This window comes from Durio zibethinus, chromosome 10 (genome assembly GCF_047325235.1).
Source record: "Durio zibethinus cultivar Kanyao isolate XHJ-2024 chromosome 10, ASM4732523v1, whole genome shotgun sequence".
In the NCBI taxonomy this organism is placed as follows: domain Eukaryota; kingdom Viridiplantae; phylum Streptophyta; class Magnoliopsida; order Malvales; family Malvaceae; genus Durio; species Durio zibethinus.
In genome coordinates this window covers 28,968,945-28,991,196 of record NC_143171.1, presented here as the reverse complement: position 1 = coordinate 28,991,196, position 22,252 = coordinate 28,968,945, and the positions used below count along the sequence as shown (strand labels likewise).

Here is a 22,252-nt window from a genome sequence, read left to right as displayed (position 1 = left end):
CCTTATCGAAGGTTTTGGAATTAGCAATCTTTGAATTTTACCATTGCATCAGAACAAGTATTTTTTCTGTTGGTAATTACTATGGTTTCCTTCATCTATTTTCACACCTTTTTTCAGTATAGAACTAGCTTCCAAACCTTTCTTGAGCTCCAATTGTACTAAAATTGAAGTACAAAAAGAAGCTATAAATACATAAATAGCTGAACATTAAATTCAACTAGCTTCTTCCATCTGCGTTGTCTCGCATATTCCACAACTTTCATGAATGCCTGAAAGCAGAAAATTATTAGTTTTCCCTTTTCCTAACTAAAACTTTGGATGAAGGCCTAATTAATGTCATTTCATCCTAAAAAAAATGATGAAAATCAAATTTCCACGTGACAGATTGTACAGACTTCTTGCATGCCTGAAAAATGACCAATGATAATATCATATGAGTTTCAACATGAAAATAAGATGAACAACATTGTTTTAAAAATAGGAAATCAGTTATGAAGAAAGTGGAAAAGCTTTTCCAAATTGAAATACCTAACATTGAGTTTAAGCAAAGGATAAGGTAAATTTGTAACCCCTTTGTCTTACCTTTACTTTTCATAGATTAAATAGCTCTCACAATTTTGAATTCTCTGGATCATAGATGAATATACAATCAATGTCAGCTTTGAAATATATATATATATATATATATATATCCAAATAAACTCAACTTTTCTGTGCCACATATAAAATGTGCAAGAATTGGTCATTGGCAATGCCAGTTTCTCAAATTTGATTTTTATATGAAAGATCACATATAATTATGGAACAAAATCCTCCTAAAGTTCCAAGTGTTGCAACTATTCCAATGCATTTCCAAATTGTTATACCTGTGACATCCTCTGATTGATTTTTAGTCAACTTCCTCTTGATAACATATGAAACTATCATCCATTTGGACAAAAGCTTGTGGGCAATGTTGAACCACACTTTTTCTTTATCACTTCAGCACCATTCTGTTAGAAATGTACAATTATAAGAATATAATTAATGGAGGTTACTAAAAGTAAGGGAAAAGAAAAGAATAAAAAGGAATTTTGTATTTCCATACTTACGTTTGATTACGAATATGGAAAAAGGTATACTCTTTACTTACGCCATTTTTCTTTCCATGAAATGATTTCCATAAATGAATCTTTTATCCAAGCATGCAAAAAGCTTGTGGACTAACTTGAGCCATAGGTGAACGGCTTTTATCTCACAATTAACCACAGGAACACTGCAAGAACAATGAGTGTGTCTTTAGGTGTTGCAATGATGGATCATAGACCCACAACAATTACATGTCCAACTAGCTATAGGAGAAACTAAAACACGTAAAATTATCATGAAAATATTGTTAACATGAAAAATTAGTGTTTTTAACAAGACATGCCTGGATTTTCTAATTTGTTTCAATAAAATGAAAGAACCTTCAATTATACTTGTACGGAACTCAGGATCAAAGAAGATGACTTCAAATTTCAAGAGACAGCCAATGTCATTTTCACTACCAAAGCTATAGCACAGATCATTCAGCCTTCCCGACATCAGTAGTTGGTAGGTCCTACAAAAACCAAATAGACTAAATCATAGTTTAAAAGATGGTAACAATGGCATGGTCAACTTCACCGACATCTACTTTAGTATTTTCAATTCAACCATTCATATGATAAAAACAAATTTACTAATGCTCCAAAATAGTAAATATTTAGATTGAACATAGAAAGAGCTATACTTTTGCTATCAAAATTGGCAGGTTTTTAAGTCAAAGGTGTCAATTTAATGCCAAAGTATGGATGGTTAGCTATGAAATGACTTTATTTATAGAAAAAAATCACTTTACTGACCCGAAAATACCAAAGAAAATTCATAAACCTTTGCTCCATATAACAACCAGCACCAAAGAGACCTATGTGAAATCCCTTTCTGTTATTCCAATCTTTACTCTCAGCAGATAACAAGCATTTTGTAAATAAGGTCGTGCTTAGTATCATATCCTGCAAAAATAACTAAAATTCTCAATTTTTGTTGAATTAATGCAAAAAAAAAAAAAAGCAATGGACCATGAACCTAAAAAGAAATTAAATGTCTGAAGATTAATAAAATCAATTGAAAGTGTTTTCCTTTCTCTTTAGTGTATAAATTTGAAGATGTAAGGAACATTATAATAGTAAAAAAATTTTGTAAGGTTTATAATCAATTTGAAATTGATATACCTGCAACTTTGAGTCATTGACTTCTTTCTTTTCAACTTTGCTGCTATGAAAAATTATTGTCTGAGCCATTATCTTCTGAAACAAAACTAGCTGGAATCATAGATGTATCACTCGCCAATTACCACAAAAGGTATATGGGCTATCTTGGACCACTGTGGTCCTTTATCATTTCCACATTGTTCTTTTAGCACTGGACATCTCCAAATATGTAGCTGCAAAAGCGAAGAAAGCATGTTCTTGTCCGGAAGAGACTTGAGGTTTAGGCAAGAACCGATGGTCAAGTACTCCAGAGAGGTGAGGTCCTGAAAGCCCCTGGAGGATAGGGTTTCCAGTTTTGGGAAATCAATGACGGTGAGATGGGTGAGAGAGTAGGGCAACGTCATTTCTATCTCCTCTTGTGGAAACAACACATTTGAAATGTAGAGAGATTTAAGAGAAGTGAGTCTATGCAATCCCCACTCAATAAGTGGCTTACAGATGTTGGGTCCTTCGATGGTAAGTTTTCTGAGATTAGTAGGAATGCCCTCTTCTGGGAAGGATGTCAGACTTGTGCAATTTCTTATTTCCAATTCTTCTAGACAACTAAGGTTGTGTATTCCGTCAGGCAGAGCATGGAGTTTTTCACATGAATGGAGGAGAAGCACTTTGAGGTTTGAGGTGCGCAAACAACTTTTTGGAAAGGAAACCAAATTTGAACAATTACGGAATTGTATGCACCGGAGATGGCTGAGCTTGTTCAATCCTTGAGGTAAATACTTAATATTACTGCACCCATTGATAATAATACTTTCAAGAGAAGAGTTATCTTGAATTTCTTGAGCTATGGACTCCAGCTTTGCACAACTGTATATTTGCAATAGTTTAAGCCGCGTGGGTAACTGCCCTCTTGATGATAAATATTCCAGAGCTGGACAATTGCTAATATTCAACTGCTCAAGAAGACATGCACTGCTGAGGTTAACATTCTCTCCCTCTTCCAACAAACACCGTAAATTTTTACAACCACCAATCACTAAGGTTTTTAGATTCGAAGGCAAATTTTTATGTGAAAGAGAAATCAGATTGGGGCAATACGAAAGTTGTAGCATCTTAAGTGATGTGACGTAGTGCAAGGTTGTTGATAGTTTTTCTAACCTCTCACAATCCCATATAGTAAGCTGTTGAACGGTGCAAGGGATTTTCAATTGCATCAATTCTTCTTTTTCCTCCTCTACCCCTATAGAGATAAGTTGAGACCACTTTCCAATACTCAATTCACCAAGTGACATCGACTGAGTTAGCAATCCCCAATTGTTCTCTTGCAAAGAGCACAACTCTTTACAATCGTCGATCTTAAGGGATTCCACTTTTATTGATCCTAACGTCAACCATTCTGCTGCACACGTAAACTTGGGAATTCTTGAAAAACGGACTCTTTTTAATGAGCTGTCATCTGCAAAACCTTTATACACTACCTCGTGGCACCCTTGAACATCCAATTCTGAAAGCTTTGGAAGGCTTTGAATTGAAATCACCAATTTCTTACAATAACAAATCACAAGTTTCTCCAAAGAAGGAAGATTTTCCGGTATACTCCCCAACAGTTCTGGGCAATTCACAATACGAAGCTCACGAAGTTTAGGGAATTTCCTAGATTCCTCATTAACTTCCCAAAAGTTCCAATTCTCCCATTTAAGCATGTTTTCAAATTCTAAAGTCTCCAATGAAGGAAACGCATGTGGCACATTCTTTCCGAAGAACTCAACTCCCACACTAGTTACACTACGCAATCTCTTGATGCTTAATTTTTCCAACAATGGCAATCGCCCAATTGATGGCAATGATGTGCAATTTGGGCAATATTCAAGGCACAAAGATAGTAACTTATTGAATGAAGAATCTCCCATCCATTCCGCCAACCTCACACCACCATAGAACATGAGGGTAAGCTCTTTAAGCTTTTTGGAAGGATGAAGCAAATCCAACACTTCTGTCTCGATTTCTGCATTTCTATTCTTAAAGTCTTCACTCCATATCAATTTTAACTTATCCAATCCTAATTTCTCATGTAACTTAGCTTTCCGTGCATCTTGAGTTTCAACCACATTCTCCAACCCTAAAATACAAAGTTGACCCTTGAGATTTGATAAAGCCTCTAGCTCCCTTATTTGACATCCCTTTCCCTTTTGTAAAACAAAATCGGATAGTGTTTGAAGATCACTTAGTGTGCTAAAATTACTCGGCATGCTTTCTAAGCGATATGCACCAGTGATATCAAGATAACATAGGTTGACTAGGTTTTCCATCTCTAAAGGTAGCTTCTCAAGATTCATACACTTCCTTAATAAAAGTGTTTCTAAATTATAAAGGGTACTTACGAACTCAGGTAAGCACTTAATAGGAGTGCGAGAAAAATCCAAGTACCGCAAGTGTTTTAAATTTCTGATAAAATCCGGCAACTCTGAGATTTGATACCCTCTCAAAGAAAGCACCCTTATGCATCTTAAATTTGGCAACAAATGTGTTAAAACATCATTAGTTACCCAACAACTCATATAGTTTGACATCCTAAATGGTAAAAAAGTACGTAAATGTTGTGCTTCACCAATGCCCTTAAATTTTTTGATGCCATCAAACTGACCACCAATGTAAGATAAGTGACGCGCGTGCTTTGAAATTTTCTGATCACCTTCAATTCTGAAACATATTTCTCCGGCAACTGATTTAGCCAAATCATTAATGAGGTCATGCATAACAAATCGAGAACTGTCTTTGTTTGATATCTGCAAAAGAGACCTTGACACTAGATCTCTAAAATACTTGTGGCCTAGACCTTCAAAGCTATATTTATCACTTGCTTCCTGTAAAAAGCCTTCTGCCTTCCATAACAAGATTATTTCTTTCTCTTGAAATTCATAATCCTTAGGAAGAATGGAGCAATATGCAAAGCACCGCTTCAAATGTGGAGGAAGATGATGGTAACTCAATTGAAGAGCTGGAATTATACCACACTGATGATGTGATAGCTTCCATATCTCACTCTCTAATATTTTTTGCCAAGCATCAAGGTCAACATTAGTACGAAGCAATCCTCCAAGGGTTTTAGCAGCCAAAGGCAAGCCATTGCACTTCCTCACTATTTTCTCAGCAACTTCTTTCAGATTTGGATGTCCTCCAAAATCTCTTAATCCCAATGCATGTTGAGCAAATACAGACAAACAATCATCTTCTGACAAAACCTGTAAAGAATGAGCATGAGAAGCACCCATTGTAGATGAAACAGCAAAACTTCTTGTTGTCACGATAATTTTGCTTCCCGGAGTCCTTGTTAGAAAAGGAGATTGCAAAATAGTCCAGTCATGATAATTCTCATTCCAAACGTCATCCAAAACAATCAAGAATTTTTTCCCTGACAACTTATTCTTCAATTTTTCTTGAAGAGAATTCAAATCATTGTCACTGCATGGCTCAGAAGTGATTGCCTGAAAAATTGCTTTTGTGATTTTTGTGACATCAAAATCATCAGAAACACAAACCCATGCTTTAAGATCAAAATTATTGTGAACAGTAACATCATTGTAAATAAGCTGGGCCAAGGTTGTCTTACCGATCCCTCCCATTCCAACGATGGGAATCACAAAATTTTCTTCATCATCACTCTTGATAACCAATTCAAGTATTGTCTCCTTATCTTTGTCTCTACCATACACCTGAGTTTCAATCTCCAGAGAAGTAGGTTGCTGCCTTCCTTTTATTCTTTTGGACTTCGAGGAGTCAATCATTCTTAGTTGTAACTGATTTTTTCGAGGTTCTAAATCTTTCAATTTGACAGTGATATCTTTTATTTTTGACATCATGACACTGTTAAACAAAACAACATCGAAAGTATCAAAAATGAGTCTGGGTTTCTTACTTGAACTACCATGACGTTTCAACATCAAATTACGCTCGGCAATTCCAGTTTCAAGCTCGTCCACAATGTCATCCACATCGTATGCCAAAATTTGGAGGTCTGACAACCAATTTTTCACAGATTGATTTTTTATCTGCCTCTCCTCAGCATCATCAAGCAGTAGACGAATCTCCAGCAATTCCTTCTTCAACTTCTCGAGCTCTTCTTGAATCTGCTTTTCACTGGAAAATTGCAGGAATTCAAAAGAACCCAACTTATATAGAAGATAGTCAAAGAATTTGGAAACAATAATTTCTCGTATAGCGGACAGGGCTCCAAGCAAAGACATGGTTGGCTTGCGTTGTTGCAAGAAATTAGAGGAAGAAATGAGAGTAGAGAAATTTGAGAAAAGAATTTGGGTTAGCAAGAAGAAGTGGAGTTGGGTAAAGATGAATTGTATTGAATTGGACGAGTTTTGTTTCTCTTTCTTTCTTTTGCTCCTTGATTGCAAGAATCATTTTACCAGTCCATATTGAATTTTTTACAAGTTAATAATATTGGACCCACATTGACGCGGCTTTGATTTTTTTGGACGTACTGGCACAGCCATTTCTGGTTATTGGTAAACGAGGGAAAGCGTGATTCATGGTGTGCAGGACAATTCAGTAATAAGGCATGAAAAATTTTAAATGCATATCTAGGAAAAAAAAATTGATGAAAAACTCATGAATTATATATTAATCCCTACGAAATCTATTCGATAAATTCCCTTTTTTTTTAATATTTGAGTCTACCAAATAAATTCGATAATTTAAAACGTATTACTATGCCATAACACGAAATTATATAAAAAAAATATAAAAATAACATAAATTAAAATTTTTAATAAAAATAAATTTAACAAAAATTAAAAATATATATTTATTGCTTTTTGTATGAATATTAATTATTTTATATAATTTTCATATAAAATATAACATAAATATATTAATTATGAGTGTTTTACATAACATCAATATCTCAATTGTCAAATCTACTATCACTACCAAAATTGAAACTGAAACTAAAAATTTTAATTACGTAATAATATCAATTTTTTAAAACTTATGAAATAATGTCGTATAAGCAAAAAATATCAAGTATAAATAAAGTAGGAGAATGATTTTATATATTCATTCAATTTAATTGAATTGAATTTTTTTTTTGCTTAAAAAAAATTAAATGGTAGATAGGTTGCTCAATCCCTCGGATCAAAGACCACAGATAATATTCAAACCCAAGACTTTTTCGTCAAAAAAAATAAGCATAACTGATTGAATCAATCACTTGTTTGTGAATTAAATGTAATAATATTGTATAAGTAAACTCAATTTAATCCAAAAAATTAATGAGTTGAACTTATTCAATTTGATTTGAATTTTTAAATAATATGAATTCAAAATAATTTGAGAATTCAAAATCATTCAAATCTGAATTGATTTTAATAACAATATTTTAAATTGATATTTTAGTTTTTAAAAATATTAATTTAATAAAAATAATATAAATTAATAATTTTCTAATATTTGTTAAATTTAAATTATTTTTAATTTAATTTTATAATTTTTTACAAATTAGTTTTTTAATTATGAATTACAATAAAAAATTAAAAACGAATTTTATTGCTTAGAAGAAGTAATTGAGAGTAGATAATGTTCAAAAAAGAGTCTTTTTTTATTTTTAATTTATCCTTCAACCCTTTGTCTCAATATTTATTTTGTTTAAAAAAATTTCATGCTTAATTTTTTTTTAAATTTGTAATTTTTAAATATCAATTTTAATAATATATTAACTAATACAAAATTTAATGACTAATTGGCTATTAAAAAAATGTTAAGCAACGGAAAGAAGTGACTTTAGTAAAATTTATTATTTAGATGGGTAATTTTGAATAATTAAGTTGATCAATTCAAATTTGTCCTAACTCATTTTCTCCTAATCAATAAAGAACCTTACTTTTTTTTTTAAGAGAAACATATAAAATGGAGCAAGGAATATGGACACTTTTTTTTGGACTAATTAATAATTTGATATTTAAATTATATATTTGTATTAGTTAAGTATTTAAAAAAATAAATTTACAATCAAATAATCAAATTTCGTTTTCGTTTTTTATAAAGAAAGTTGTCACACGAATAAACGAAGAGGACCGTCTGTTTGTGCCGTTGAAGACTAATTTTTGTTGTGCCCCATTCTTCTGACCAATTACTTTGTGGTGCCCCTTTCTTCTGTTGATCCAATTTGGACCGATAACATTGTGGTGTCCCTTTCTTCTGACCATTTTGTTTTTTTTTTTTGGAATCATTTTACTTTTACAGAACGACATACAGGATGAAAGTACGTTTAATAATAATGTCCGGATAACAATTGAATTGAACATTTTAAGTTTGTCGTAACTGATTCGTCTCCATACTTCTGTTCAAAAAATAATATAATAAAATATATTAAAGGATCACAATTTTTTTTTCAAGAAAAAAATATAAAATGGGGCAAGTAAATATCAGTCTTTTAAACAAAAATGTCACATCAAACATATCACAGTAAAAAAATTATAAAAAATAATTAATAATATTAATAATTAGATTAGTATTTTCAAATTTAATTTCTATAAAGATAAAATTATTATGAATTATTTTAGATTATTAAAATTATTTTATGTCAATACAAAAATTATTTACATAATTTAATAATTTATTTATTTATTTAAATTATTATATTAGGAAAATTAATATCATGTTATAAAATCAATAATTATATCAATAAATTTAATGGAAAGTATCTGATATTGTTAATAATTGAAGCAATATATCAAATTTAACTTATAAAAAGATAAAAAAAAATTAAAATTCAAGTTACGTATCACCACAATCTATTTACATGGTTCCAACACGTGAAGCTCAAACGTATGGGTGAGAAGGGAATAAAAGTACTCGTGTCAAATGGTAAACTATAAGAATTGAAATACGTCGAACATTAACTGGAGTAAATTACAGGGTTAGTCACCCAACTTTACTAATTTTCCGAACTGGGTCATAAAATTTTAATATATCCCATTTAAGTCATCAAAATTTGTTAAATGTTTCAAACTTAATCACCCTAACAGGAAACATCCAAACAATTAATAGAAAAATGACGTGATTGCCAAATCCGATGCCAAGTAATATACTATATCCACGTCAAAAAAGCAAACAAAAAAATCAAATCCACATAAGCAAAATCAAATACATAAAAAATCAACCAAATTCTTCTCACATATATTATAACCACTACCATTTCTTTCTTTTTTTTTTCTTTTTTTTTGAATTGCTGAGGTTCGATTCTTCAACCAAAACCATAAGAGAAAAGGTAGAAACTTGCACCATAACTAGTCTAGCAATAAGAAGATGCAGAAAATTGAAAAAAAAAATGAAGAGAAACACGAGATCTGATCTATGATCAAGCAAAATCGGTGAAGAAATGATGGATGAACAGTGGGCAAAAGGTGAGAAAAATAAGCCTAATTTTTTACTCCTTTCCATGTTTGAGTTTTTTCTTTACTACTAATCTCTGACTAGAAATTATATTCCAAAAAGAACACCCCAAAAAAACACCCAAGTTGTCTTTTTTTTTTCCTTTGGGATTGTGCAGATTTGTAATTATCTTAAGATTGACAATTTAGTTTAAAGTCATTAAAAAATAGAAAAAAAATAGCTCTACCAAATCAAAATGGATAGGAACAAGGACATGCCAATTGAAAAAATCTAATGGATTAAACTCAAGGAATGACTCTTCTATTCTTTTTTATCAACGTCTTCTTCTCTTTCTTTCCAAGGGTTGAATAGTTTCGGGATTTCACAAATTTGTGGGTAAGGGATTGCAGTTAGAATCAATTTTAATTTTTGGATTTTTTTTCTATTTAGTGGGTTTGTTTTATTGTGTATGTTTATACTTGTATATGTTTGATTTTCACAAAAAAAAAAAAAAAAAAGTGGGAAAATGGCAAAAAGGGTAATTTTTCTATAGTTGAAAGGCAATTGAAAAGAAAAAATTAGAATTGGTTCGAACTAACACATGGAGCCATCGACTATTACCTCTTTTCAAGAATCCAACTAATATGTGAGGTATTTCATTATCTTCTATAATATTTCTTTTTCGTTCCATTTTGTTTTTTATTGACATTTTAATTAAATTAACTCAATTTTGATTATTTTTGTTAAAAATTATGAAATTGAATTTCAAATTTTTTAAAATATATTTATAAAAATTTTGATTTAATATAATATTTTAAAAAACTGTTAAAATAAAATTTATTTAACCAAAATATCAGTAAGAAATATACAAAATGAAATCGAAGGAGAAAAAAAAAATCATGATGACTATTGTATTTTCAAATTGGTTCTCCATTTTCGAACTAAACAAAAGTAAAAAAATGAGGTGACCTTTAGTATCTTAATTATAATAGAATTAATTTTTACACTTTTATTGCTAATAAAATCATTTTAAAGATAATTGCTAAAAATTTTCAAAATTTTTCACCATATAATCACATCTTTTTTAATGAAATGATGATATGTCAAAAGATTTTTGAAATATTTTGTTTTTATTGCTATCTTAATGATATGTCATGAACCTTTTCTGAACACATGCGCAGATGTAATAATAAATAGGTAGACTGACATTGTTTTGAATAATTAGTTGAACAGTAAAAATTTGTCCTCACTCAATTAGTAGAATTGAAAAAAAATCAAAATTTAAAATTATAATATTTAATTTGACGAATTATTTTTTCTTTATTTTGAATATTAAATGATATATTAAATTTAAATCAATTTTTTAATAAAAAGTAAAATTAAAAAATTAAATCAAATTATATATTATTATTAATTTTTATAAAGAAAAAAAATTATTTTATATTTAATTTATTAAAATATCTTTTAAATTATATTAAAATAATATTTAAAAATAAAAATATTAAAATTAAAAAATTAATGAACTGAATCAACTGAACTATTAAAATTCATTTAGAAGTCGAATGAGATTTTAAAACTTTATAGCACGACCAATAAGATTTTGAATGCAGCAATGTCGGGGTGAACTGACATTATTTTAAATAATCGAGTTGAATCATTCAAATTTGTCCTAACTCATTCGTCTTCATATAAAAATAATAATAAAATAAAATAAAGGATCTTACTTTCTTGTTTCAAGAGAAACGTATAAAATAGAGCAAATAAATATGAAGTCATGAACATTTTAGAGTAAAAATTGAATATAGACATGATTTGTTTTTTTATTAATTAGTAATTTAATATTTAAATTATATTATTCCTGTTAATTTAGTATTTAAAAAATAAAAATTTTCAATAAGACAATCAAATTTTATTTTTAAAATATATTATTTTATTAATTAATGGTTTAATCAAAATTCTATCGTAATAAAAATTAATAATAAAAAAGTGAAATATATCGAATCATTTTATAAAAAATATTTTTAAATTAAATTAAAATTATATAAAAAATAAATCTTTAATTTTTTAAAATCTTTTTTTTATTAAATTATTTTTAAAAAATCAAAATAATATTTTTCTGTTTTATTCTTTAATTAATTTTGAAATTTATAAAATAAAAAATTGTAAAAAATAAAATAAATCAAAATTTTAATCCATCTTATTTCGGGTCCATTATTTTTGCTTATTAAAAATAAAACGATTAATCTTTTAAAATAATTTTAATTAAATTAATTTTTAATTTTTTAAAATCGATCCGAATTATCAACCTTGGATGCTATCCTCCCCACCATTGGTCCCACACAGGTAGCAATTGCAACCAAGATTCCTTCATCTTTTATTTATTTTTTTTAAATGCCCTTTATTAAATTCTATATTATGGTTACATTTAAATTAAGAGATATTAAAATTCAGTAAGAAAGATGAAGAATCAAATCTTTTTTATTTCATTAGGTTTTTTTCCTTGTGCTTTATAAAATTAGTCTTTTTATTTTTAAATCATTAATTCATGAAATATGTATGGAGTGAAATTAATATAATGATAATTTGTGGCTTTTAGTCTTTCTAATATTAATTAATTTTAAGTAATTAGTAGAATATGAAAATTTTTAAATAAGTTTAATTTATATTTCTTTTTCTTTTCAAAGATTTATTTGTAAATCATTCAATAATTAAATATAAAAACTGCAAATGAAGGGAATCTACTTAGACTTGTGTAAAATTAAATTAGTTTTACATTGTCTCATATCTTTCTACATAATTTATATTTGTTAATCTAACCACTGAATTTTATGCTTTATTCAAATAAATGATACATGTCAAATTTCAAATAAATTTAAAATATATAACTATTTATGTGATAATAATAATATTTTAATTATTAGTATATATTGAAAATGATAATATTCTTGATCAAAATGATAGGAAATTGGCTTAAAACTTTACATGAATGATAAGTACAAGTAGATTGTTAAATCTAATGATCGGTTTATAAAAACATTTATTGTATAGAATGTTATAAAGGGTGTAAAACAAATTAATTTTACACTTAAGTAATTTGATCCTTCTATTAAAATTAATATAATATTTTTTGTGTGTATCTCTATTTTTTTAAAAATTCAATGGTTAGTAGAGTACGAAAAAATTTTAAAAATAAATTAATTATGAAAATATTGAAATTAATATAATAATATTTTATAAAATTTCCTTTTCCAATCATTTTAATTGCTTAGGTGATAGAAAATTATAAAAGTTCAAAAAAAATTTATATATATTTTTCTCTTTTTAAAAATTTATTTTTAGATCATTAATTAATAAAATATGAAAACATAAATATTAGTATTCTAAATTTCATATTTTACTTTTTATTTCAAATAAATAATGAATTAACAACTTAATATGTAATATATATACATCATTAATGAACACATTTATTGTTCAGAATCAAATTATATGTAGATAAAAATGCTAACTCTTTGTATTCTATTTTTATGTTAATTTATTCAAAAAAAAATTAATACTTGAAAAATATTAAAATTAATATGTTGATTTTTCATATTATGATTGTTTATTTAAACTAATTTATACTTAAAAAGATAAAAACATTTATTCTTTGTATTTATTATGTGGAAATCTAACATTATATAAAAATAAAAGGAGAATAAATAATTTTTAATATATTAAATCAAATAAGTAATAAATATTATTTACTTTATCTCTTGTTTATGTATATATTCTCTAAAATGTCTAGTATCACAAAAAGCTCATGTGTTTGAGGGATCGGTGATAAGAAAAAAAAATTAAAGAAATTATTTCCCTTAACTAAATAAAGTTGTTGTTTTGACAAAAAAAAATTGTTTTAAAAAGGAAATCTAAATAAATAAATAAATACATTTAGATAGCCATGAGTTTTATTAGTTTGACATTAAACTCCAAATACTAATTCTTTTTGTGAATATATGTACCTAGAAGTGAAATTTTATATACATTTTCTATTATAATAAAGGGTAAATTTCATCAAAGTTCTTAAATTTTAAACAAAATTCAACTTAAATTCATTAGTTTGAAAAATGAATACTCCACCCAAAAATTTTCAATTAATAGGACAAAAAGATCCTTTTGTTAGTTATCTCTTAGCTATTCTGTTAATAATTTTATTAAAAGATCATTTTATCTCTAAAAAATAAATATCCTCAAATACTTATATAATATAATATTTTATAATAATAAATTATTTTTATTTTTTCTCAATATATGTAAAATATATTAATAATATAAAAAGATTTTTTAAATGCAACATATAAAAACATAGCTTAATAATTATAAATATGCTAACATGTAAATATATGTAAAACAAAATGAATATATTAAGCATGTAACAATTTAAATAAAACCTTTTCTTTTTTTCAACCAAACATTTTTCTTATTATATTCTACATGTTCATTTTTTTAAAAATTTATTCCACGTCGAAAAATTGTTACATGTTTAATATATTCATTTTATTATACATATTTACATATCATCGTATTATAATTGTAAATTTTGTTTTTATATATTGCATCTAAAAATCCTTTTTATATGTTATTAATATATTTTATATATTTTAAGAAAAAATAAAAAAATATTATTATAAATTATTACTTTGTGTGAGTATTTGGGGATTTTATTTTTTAAGGGTAAAAAAATCTTTTAATAATACTGTTATTGGAATAGTTAAGAGATAACTAACAAAATGACTTCCTTGTCCTATTAATTGAAAAGTTTGGGACAAAATGTATATTTTTCAAACTTTTGGACTTGAGTTGAATTTTGCTTGAAACTTAAAGACTTGATGAAATTTATTCTATAATAAATTATCTTTCAAAACTCATGCATACTAATCATCGTTTCAATAGTGAAACATGATTTATCAATTTTCATTAAATCTTTAATGTTTTATCAAGTACATGTACATCTTCTTATACTTTTGGTAGCCTTTGAATTAAAGATGTTAATGATGTTGATATGTAAATGTTACAATCGAGATTAAGAGAATGTTAAGTTTAGATATCTTAACTTAAATAGATTTTCACTTTCTTTTTTTTATACATGTTTTTTACAAAAGTAAAAATTTAAAAATAAAAATCATAATTTCATTATTATATACAAATTATCATTTAAAATCAATATTTTAACTCATAAATATGAAACGAAAATAACAATTATGTTATTATGAATAATCATATTAAATGAAGTAAATATTAAGTTTATTTATTTATTTATTATATTATTTAATCATCAATGTTCTTATCTTTTTAATTTCTTTTTATTTTTTATATGGAGTGCATTTTATAAACTATGGAAGTCGACAAAGAATTTACAACTAAAATTATGAATAGATAAATACCATTACATCTCGTATATTTATACCTATATTTCAATTCCAAGTATTGTATTTTTTCAACATTCATGGAAGCTTATTATGTGTTAGATTACAAGAAAGAGAGTCAACTATCTCTTATCCCATAAAGTTAACTCTCTCTATCATCTCATGTTTTTCAAAATTTTTAAATGCTAAAGTGACATTCTATTGAAACTTAGAGCTAGTTATTTTGTGTTACACAACCGTTATTGATTATTCATACAAAAAGATAATTGTACATTACTACAATTACTATAAAGAATATAATAAAAAGGTATCCATGTAACTTTTTTCTTGTTTTGGATTACTAATAATGTAATTTATAAGTATGAAATTACAAAAAAAAAAAGGTTATTTTTTATTTATAGGAAGGCAAAGCCTTTACAAGGGGGGAAGGGGGATGACAGGGTTAAAACTCGTACCCACATGCCTTCTTCAAAGCCTCTTAGCTACTAGGCCAAGAGGTGGAAGGCAAAAATTTAAAGTTATTGATAATATAAATAATTAGAAATTCCTAAGTATCAAAAACATAAGAAAGTATAATATTTTTCTTCTTTAGATCCTAAAATTAATGAACACAGAAAAATTAAATTAAATTGCATAGTGGTTTCATGAAAGTTTTTAAAAATATGATTTGAGATTAATTAGTTTTAAAATATTATCTTTTTAACAATTTTATTTTCCATTATCTTTTGAAAAATAACGATTAAAAGTTTAATTTGATAAACAAATCAAACATAAGATTTCAGATAAATGGAGTATATCATATGTAATAAGATATATGTGAAATTGATTGTGTATGCATTGTATTTTTTTCTACATGGAAACCTAAAAAGTGTAATGAGAGTTTCAACTTAATTTTATCATTTTTCAAATTTGAATAAATTAATTTTAATTACAATCAACAATGAAAAAACATGAGTGATTATTAATACACTCTAAATATCAAAATCTATGTATTATTTTATTTGACAATATAAACATAAATCTTAGTCATACACAATAGGAATCTGACTTTTTATGCAAACAATAATAAAGATAGGTATTACATTATAAGGATAGAGATGGGTATTATATGGTAGGAATAAGGATGTGTATGATTTTAAATTTTTATCAGGTAGGAGATGTGGACAGGTAATATAACACTATCTTGTACCTGTACCCTACATATATATATTTAGTAAATAGATTTTTTACTAAATAATATACATTATTAGTTTAGATTAATTAAAGTTAATATATTTCTATTTTAAAAAATATACTAATATATATTTATAAAAAAATACCTAAATAAGCAAGATAAAAATAAAAAAGCTAAAAAAAATATATTTTTATTTTTATTTTTATTTTTTAAAAAAGTTATAGATATAAAGATTACCCATACCCATTAAATACTCATAGAGATGAAAATGGGAAATGCTCTACTCACCTCATATCCTACCCATTGTCATCCCATTTGACAAGGTGGAATGTTTTAAAAAATGATTTAAGTAAATTAATCATACTTGAATTAAAAGTGGTAAAAAAAAACTCATTATTCAAATTCACCTAATTACCATGAAACAATCATGTATATATAGTATAAATATGTAAGAAAATAGCTTGTTATAATATATAAGTCCATAAACCTATCGTTAAATATAACTTTAAGAGTCATCACTAAACTTTTTTGTTCATGTGCAATTAGTTGTCTGACTGAATTTATCTTTTTTTAAAGAGAGGTCCAAAGCTTAACTCAAGTTCCTTAAAAAGATAGATTCTAGTCTACAAAAACAAAATTAGTTTTAGGAGTAGAGTTACGTGTAGGAAAAGTTATAATACCTTAGTTGATTTCATGTTATCAAAGCCTTAAAAAATCTTATCAAATAATTAATTATTGAAAATTATCCTTAAATTACTTCAATATGTTAGTAATAATTTTAAAACATTTCTTCACCTCAAGAGTAGTTAAGGAGACCATTTGTTACGCTTGAAAATGCACTATCATTAGATTTTTTAACATTTTCTAAAAGACTTTATTAATGAAAATTGTAAAGTTCATAGAATCTTTAGTATTGAAAATTTTTCTAAATTCACCAATATATTGGTAAAATTTTAAAAAAATTCTTCACTTAGAAATTTACATAAAATTGTTATTTGCAACATTTTAGTAATTCCATTATTGGGAGATAAAAAACCTAATAAAATGCTAATATCCAAAATAAATTTATCAAAAATCATCCAATATGTTCATAAGATGTTATCATCAAGAAAAATATCCTCTAATATGTTACTAGGGTTTTATTTTCAAAATATTATTATTTTTCAAAATATTATTTAAAAGCAAAACTTTTCAATATACTGATAAGGTTTTATCTAAAACATATCTTTCAATATGTTAGTAGAAATATATTTTCAAAAATATTATTATTTTTCAAATTCTTAAAAACCTTTTTATATGTTGATAAGATTTAATTTTATTATTCAAAATTATTTTCAAAATTACAAAACCTTTCAATATGTTGATAAGGTTTTGTTTCCAAAATCAATTTATTTTTTAAAAATTATTTTTAAAAATTTTAAAAGCCTCTAATATGTTGATAAGGTTTTTTTTTATATTTTTAATTTGAAAACTTTCTAATATGTTGGTAAAGTTTTATTCTTATTTTCCCAAAAAAATTATATTTTTTAAAAACATTTTTAAATTTAAATAAATAAAAAAATAAAAATAAACCTAATTTTTTTGGCTCAGCTTGGCTACCGAATAGCTCGGCTTGGCTCTTAACTGGTGACAACTCGGTTAGTAAACTCAACAAGGCTTAGTAGGGGACAAGTAAATGGATTAAAGTGGTACAAGTCGGTTCAGATCGGGACGATGTGTGAGTCAACACACGGATTTTGCTCCTTGAAACAATGTCGTTTTGAGTTATTATAAAAGCTTAAAATATTTTATTTTCTTCAATTTTTCACTTGTTCTCTCTCTTCCCCAAACCCTCTCCCTTTCTCTTTCCCAAAAGCCTACTAGGAAATTTAAATGTTCATTGGATATCACTGAAAATTTCAAGGAGTCATCAGAAAGTTCAACAAAATATGGGGAATCTGTTGGATTCCAGAAACTTCTACCGGAATCTAGAAATTTAATTGGAAAACTCGTCAAAATCTTCGAACTTCATTGAAATCTCTGTGGGAAAATTCAAAATTCTGCAAAAAAACTTCCTTTCAAATAATTCCAACCTCACCAATCTGTTTCCCAACTTCTTTTTTGCCAAAATTATACTGAAACACCTTCAAACATTGAATCAAAACAACTAGACAGATTACTCAAACCAGAACACTCACTGCCTAAATTTTATTTTTCAATTTCTGCTCTAATTGTTGTGATTTTTATGTGTTGATTGTATAAACTTGTAGGGTATTTATGGGAGCCTAGTCCCAACTTGATAAAAACTCTAAGTTGATTAGAGATTAAAATTCTTTATTATCCAAGAACAAAAACTTTAAATTAATCTTTAAAAAAAATCAAAACCTTTTAAAAATTCATTTGAATTATCAATCAAAAAATACTTTCGAACAAATTCTAAGTAGTCCATACTTAGCTGAACCACCTTTTCATTTTAATTTTCAGTTTTTTTGTAAAGATAAACAATAAAAATGAGATAAATGAAATGAATCAAATAAAGATAAATAGATAAATAAATAAGATAAAAATAAAGGTAAAATAAATATAAAATAAAATAACAATAATGATAAATACAATTATCAATATAAAATATAAAATATAAATGAAATAAAATATAAAAAATTTGGACATTTGGGTTTTAAACTAGATTGAGCCCAATTGATTTAAACCTTGAATTAAATGGGGTGTCTACAAATTTTAAATGAAAACTTTACAATGTCCTTTTAGCTTTAGTATTTATTCATTTTCATTAATATTTTAATGTTGTTATATGAAAAAATTATAATTTTAACGAAACTCATTGTAATATTAATGTGTCATATATTAAAGAATCATAAAACTATTATAACTATTATTTCCTTAACTTCTACAAAATATTTATTTTTTTAATAGTGCGTTACATAAACATATTAAAAGGAAAATGTATTTGAATTATTATAACATGTTGTTTAAATATACTTATTTTGTAGAGTTCTTAAAACAAATCAAAAGAAAAAATATTATTTAGTGTTAAGTTATTTGTCACCTATTCGAAACTACTCAACGCTCAATTTTTTTTAATCAAAATGATGAATAAAATCAACTTTAGAAAAATCATGATTTATTTGTATGAGTAACACTTATATTTTAAAATTTCATTTTTAATATACTTATTTGAATCAATATCAGAATTTAATTTAAATTTTTTAAAATAAAAATAATATTAACTATAAATTATTACGATAATGAAGTTTTTTCTTTTAACATTTTAAAAAAATTTCAATATGAAATTGAAAAATTTTTACATTTTCTTTAAAATAAATCAATTTTTTTGTGTCAAAAAAAATGAATAAAAGAAAAATTTTGTTAAAGATTATAATATGTGGATCATTTTGCTCATTTTCAAATATACATTGAATTTGACAAATACAATTAAATATTTTATAATCTTATATGATATACAATTTAATATAAATAGTTTAATAAGTTACGTATTATAGGATTTTATAATATGATTAAGTAATAATTGAAAAAATATATATAAATTACACTAATATTTAAGTTTTATATAACAATAAAATATCTAGTAAATAAAAGTGGTTAAAAACCAAATTATATGTATCTTTGATATCACTATTCAAACCATCAATAACAAATGTAAATAACAAATTAATATATCTAACAAATAAATAGATTCAAGAAGGGAAAACATTTACAATTTTAAATAGTCTAACCAATGAAAAATGGAAAGTAACTTATATAGTCAAAAAAATTAAAAGAAAAATCATAAGTCATGAAGAAAATAAAAAAGTTTGTAAAAATTTTAATAAAAACAATTGAAAAGAGTATAAATGCAAAAAAAATAAAAAGTCAAGGACTTATATAAATGTAAGGAAACCAAATGTCTAAAAAATAATAATTTAAATAGTTGATTGAATTTTATATAATAAAATTTAGGGACTTAGGCTTCACATGAAATTTTATGTAAACAAACACTACACAATGTAACATAACATTTATTGAAAGATGAGTTTTATTATTTTATTTCACAAGATAGAAACAAATTTTAAAAAGTAGAAATTTTAGCAAATCAATCATTCTTCAATTAAATATTATAAAAAAAAATTCATTATTCAAATTAACCTAATTATCATTAAATAATTATGTAAATATAATATAAATGTTTAATGAAAGAGTTCCTAATAAAAACTTTTTGAAGTATTTATTAAAATATCTTTTCAACTCTGGTATTTATTTTTTCTATTAATATTTTAATGCTATTATATAAAAAAATAAAAGTTTAGTGAAACTCAATAAAATGATAAATAAATATTAAATAATCATAAAATATTATTATTATTATTATTTCTTCAACTTTTATAAATTATTTATTTTTTAATATCCAGCTACATTAGACATACAAAAAGGAGAAAGTATTTTAATTATAACTCGTTGTTTAATATAACATATTTTGAAAAGTTTTTAAACAAAAATAAAAAGAAATAATATTTTTGAGTGTTATGTCAATTACTACTAATTTGAAACAACTTGTGCTCAGCTTTTTTTTCCATTTCTTATAATTAAAATTAGGATAAAATCAACTGTAAAAAGTTTTTGAGTTGTTTGCATAAGTAACACCTATTGTTTATGCTTTTTTTAATATTTTTATTTAAATCAATGTTAATTATTTACTTTAATTTCTAAAATATAATAATATTAATGCTAAATTATTATGAGAATGAAACCTTTTATTTTAGCTTTATAAAAGTTTGCAACAAGAAATTGAAAGACCTTTGCATCCTCTTAAAAATAAATTATTTTTTGTGTCAAATAAATGATTAAATAAAAAACTTTATTAAATTAAGATTAATAATTGGATTTTTTTCTCATTTTCATATCTACATGGAATTGAAAAAATATCATTAAACATAATCACTATCTTATATGATATAAGTTAAATGATTAAAATGATATACAATGTACGTTAGATGATTAAAATGATATTTACTTCTAAAAATAATAAAAAGTTATTTTTATAACAAATCATCACTCTCGTAATATTATCAATATAGAAAATATTTTAAAAATACCTTAAACTACACAATTTATAAACTCATCACAACAGTTTGACGATGAGACAAATTTACACAAATAATATCTAATAAAAAATTTTGAAATAAAATTTTTTAAAGAAAAGCACAATCTCAAAACCCATAACAAATTATCAAAAAAGGAAACCATTAAGCACTTAGTTAATTTGTACATAAAAAGATGGTTACAAACAAAAAATATATCATGTAATATTTATACTTTTATCAAGCATCTCTTTGATGATAGTATTAACAAGAAAATGAATCGTATCATTCGCATTAATTACCTTATAATCATTTTTATTTTTTACAATAAATTTTTTTTTATATAATATACACCTCCTTCATGAATCTTATTATTCAATCTATATACATTACGGCTCCAAAAAATATTATGAATATAAAATCTCTACATCATAAGTACAAAAAATTATAAAATAAATAAATAATAGAAAATAAAAACATAAATATAAAAGAAATAAATGTATTTACACACCTTTTTATCAACTAACATCATTTATATGCTAATACATTGTTTAGTCTTATAATTATAAACATCCCACAATTGACAAATACAAAAATTTGGTAATCTAGTAATCTCTTTCAAAAATCAATTTAGCAATCATGGCATATTGTAATTGGCTAAAAGGTAAATTTGAAAATAAAAAAAATTATGATCATGACAAAAAAAATGTGAATACTAAAAAAATCAATCGGTTAAAATAATTGATATACTAAATAAACAAATTATAGATCATGATTAAAAAATAAAAAATTACAAAATACAAACACAATAAAAAACGTCATGATAGAGAAAATAAAATATAATACATATATAAAATATACTTATATAACTCTTTCGTACCTAACAAAAGATATGAAAAAGAAAAAATTATAAGACTATTAAAAATGAAAAACATACACGTTAGAAAATCAAAGATGTAATGAATTTTAACAAATAATGATTTTAAAAAACATAAGAAGAAAATCAAA

The 22,252-nt window shown here is 25.2% G+C and overlaps 1 protein-coding gene across 2 annotated transcripts; it reads right to left on the bottom strand.

Moving 5' to 3' along the window:
• Positions 1-193: 193 nt before the first annotated feature.
• On the bottom strand, positions 194-6,577 carry LOC149516660 (putative disease resistance RPP13-like protein 1). Of its 2 annotated transcripts, XM_089767219.1 has the most exons (7): positions 2,235-6,577; positions 1,866-2,015; positions 1,449-1,582; positions 1,092-1,255; positions 867-992; positions 583-626; positions 194-406 (listed from the first exon to the last, which is right to left on the bottom strand). In XM_089767219.1, exon 1 carries the CDS (start codon positions 6,452-6,454, stop codon positions 2,342-2,344), a length of 4,113 nt encoding a protein of 1,370 aa, XP_089623345.1. In that variant the 5' UTR covers positions 6,455-6,577; the 3' UTR covers positions 194-406; positions 583-626; positions 867-992; positions 1,092-1,255; positions 1,449-1,582; positions 1,866-2,015; positions 2,235-2,341. The 2 variants fall into 2 exon arrangements, with proteins under 2 accessions (XP_089623345.1, XP_089623346.1); XM_089767220.1 differs by having other exon boundaries at positions 194-269; positions 867-1,255.
• Positions 6,578-22,252: the final 15,675 nt, after the last annotated feature.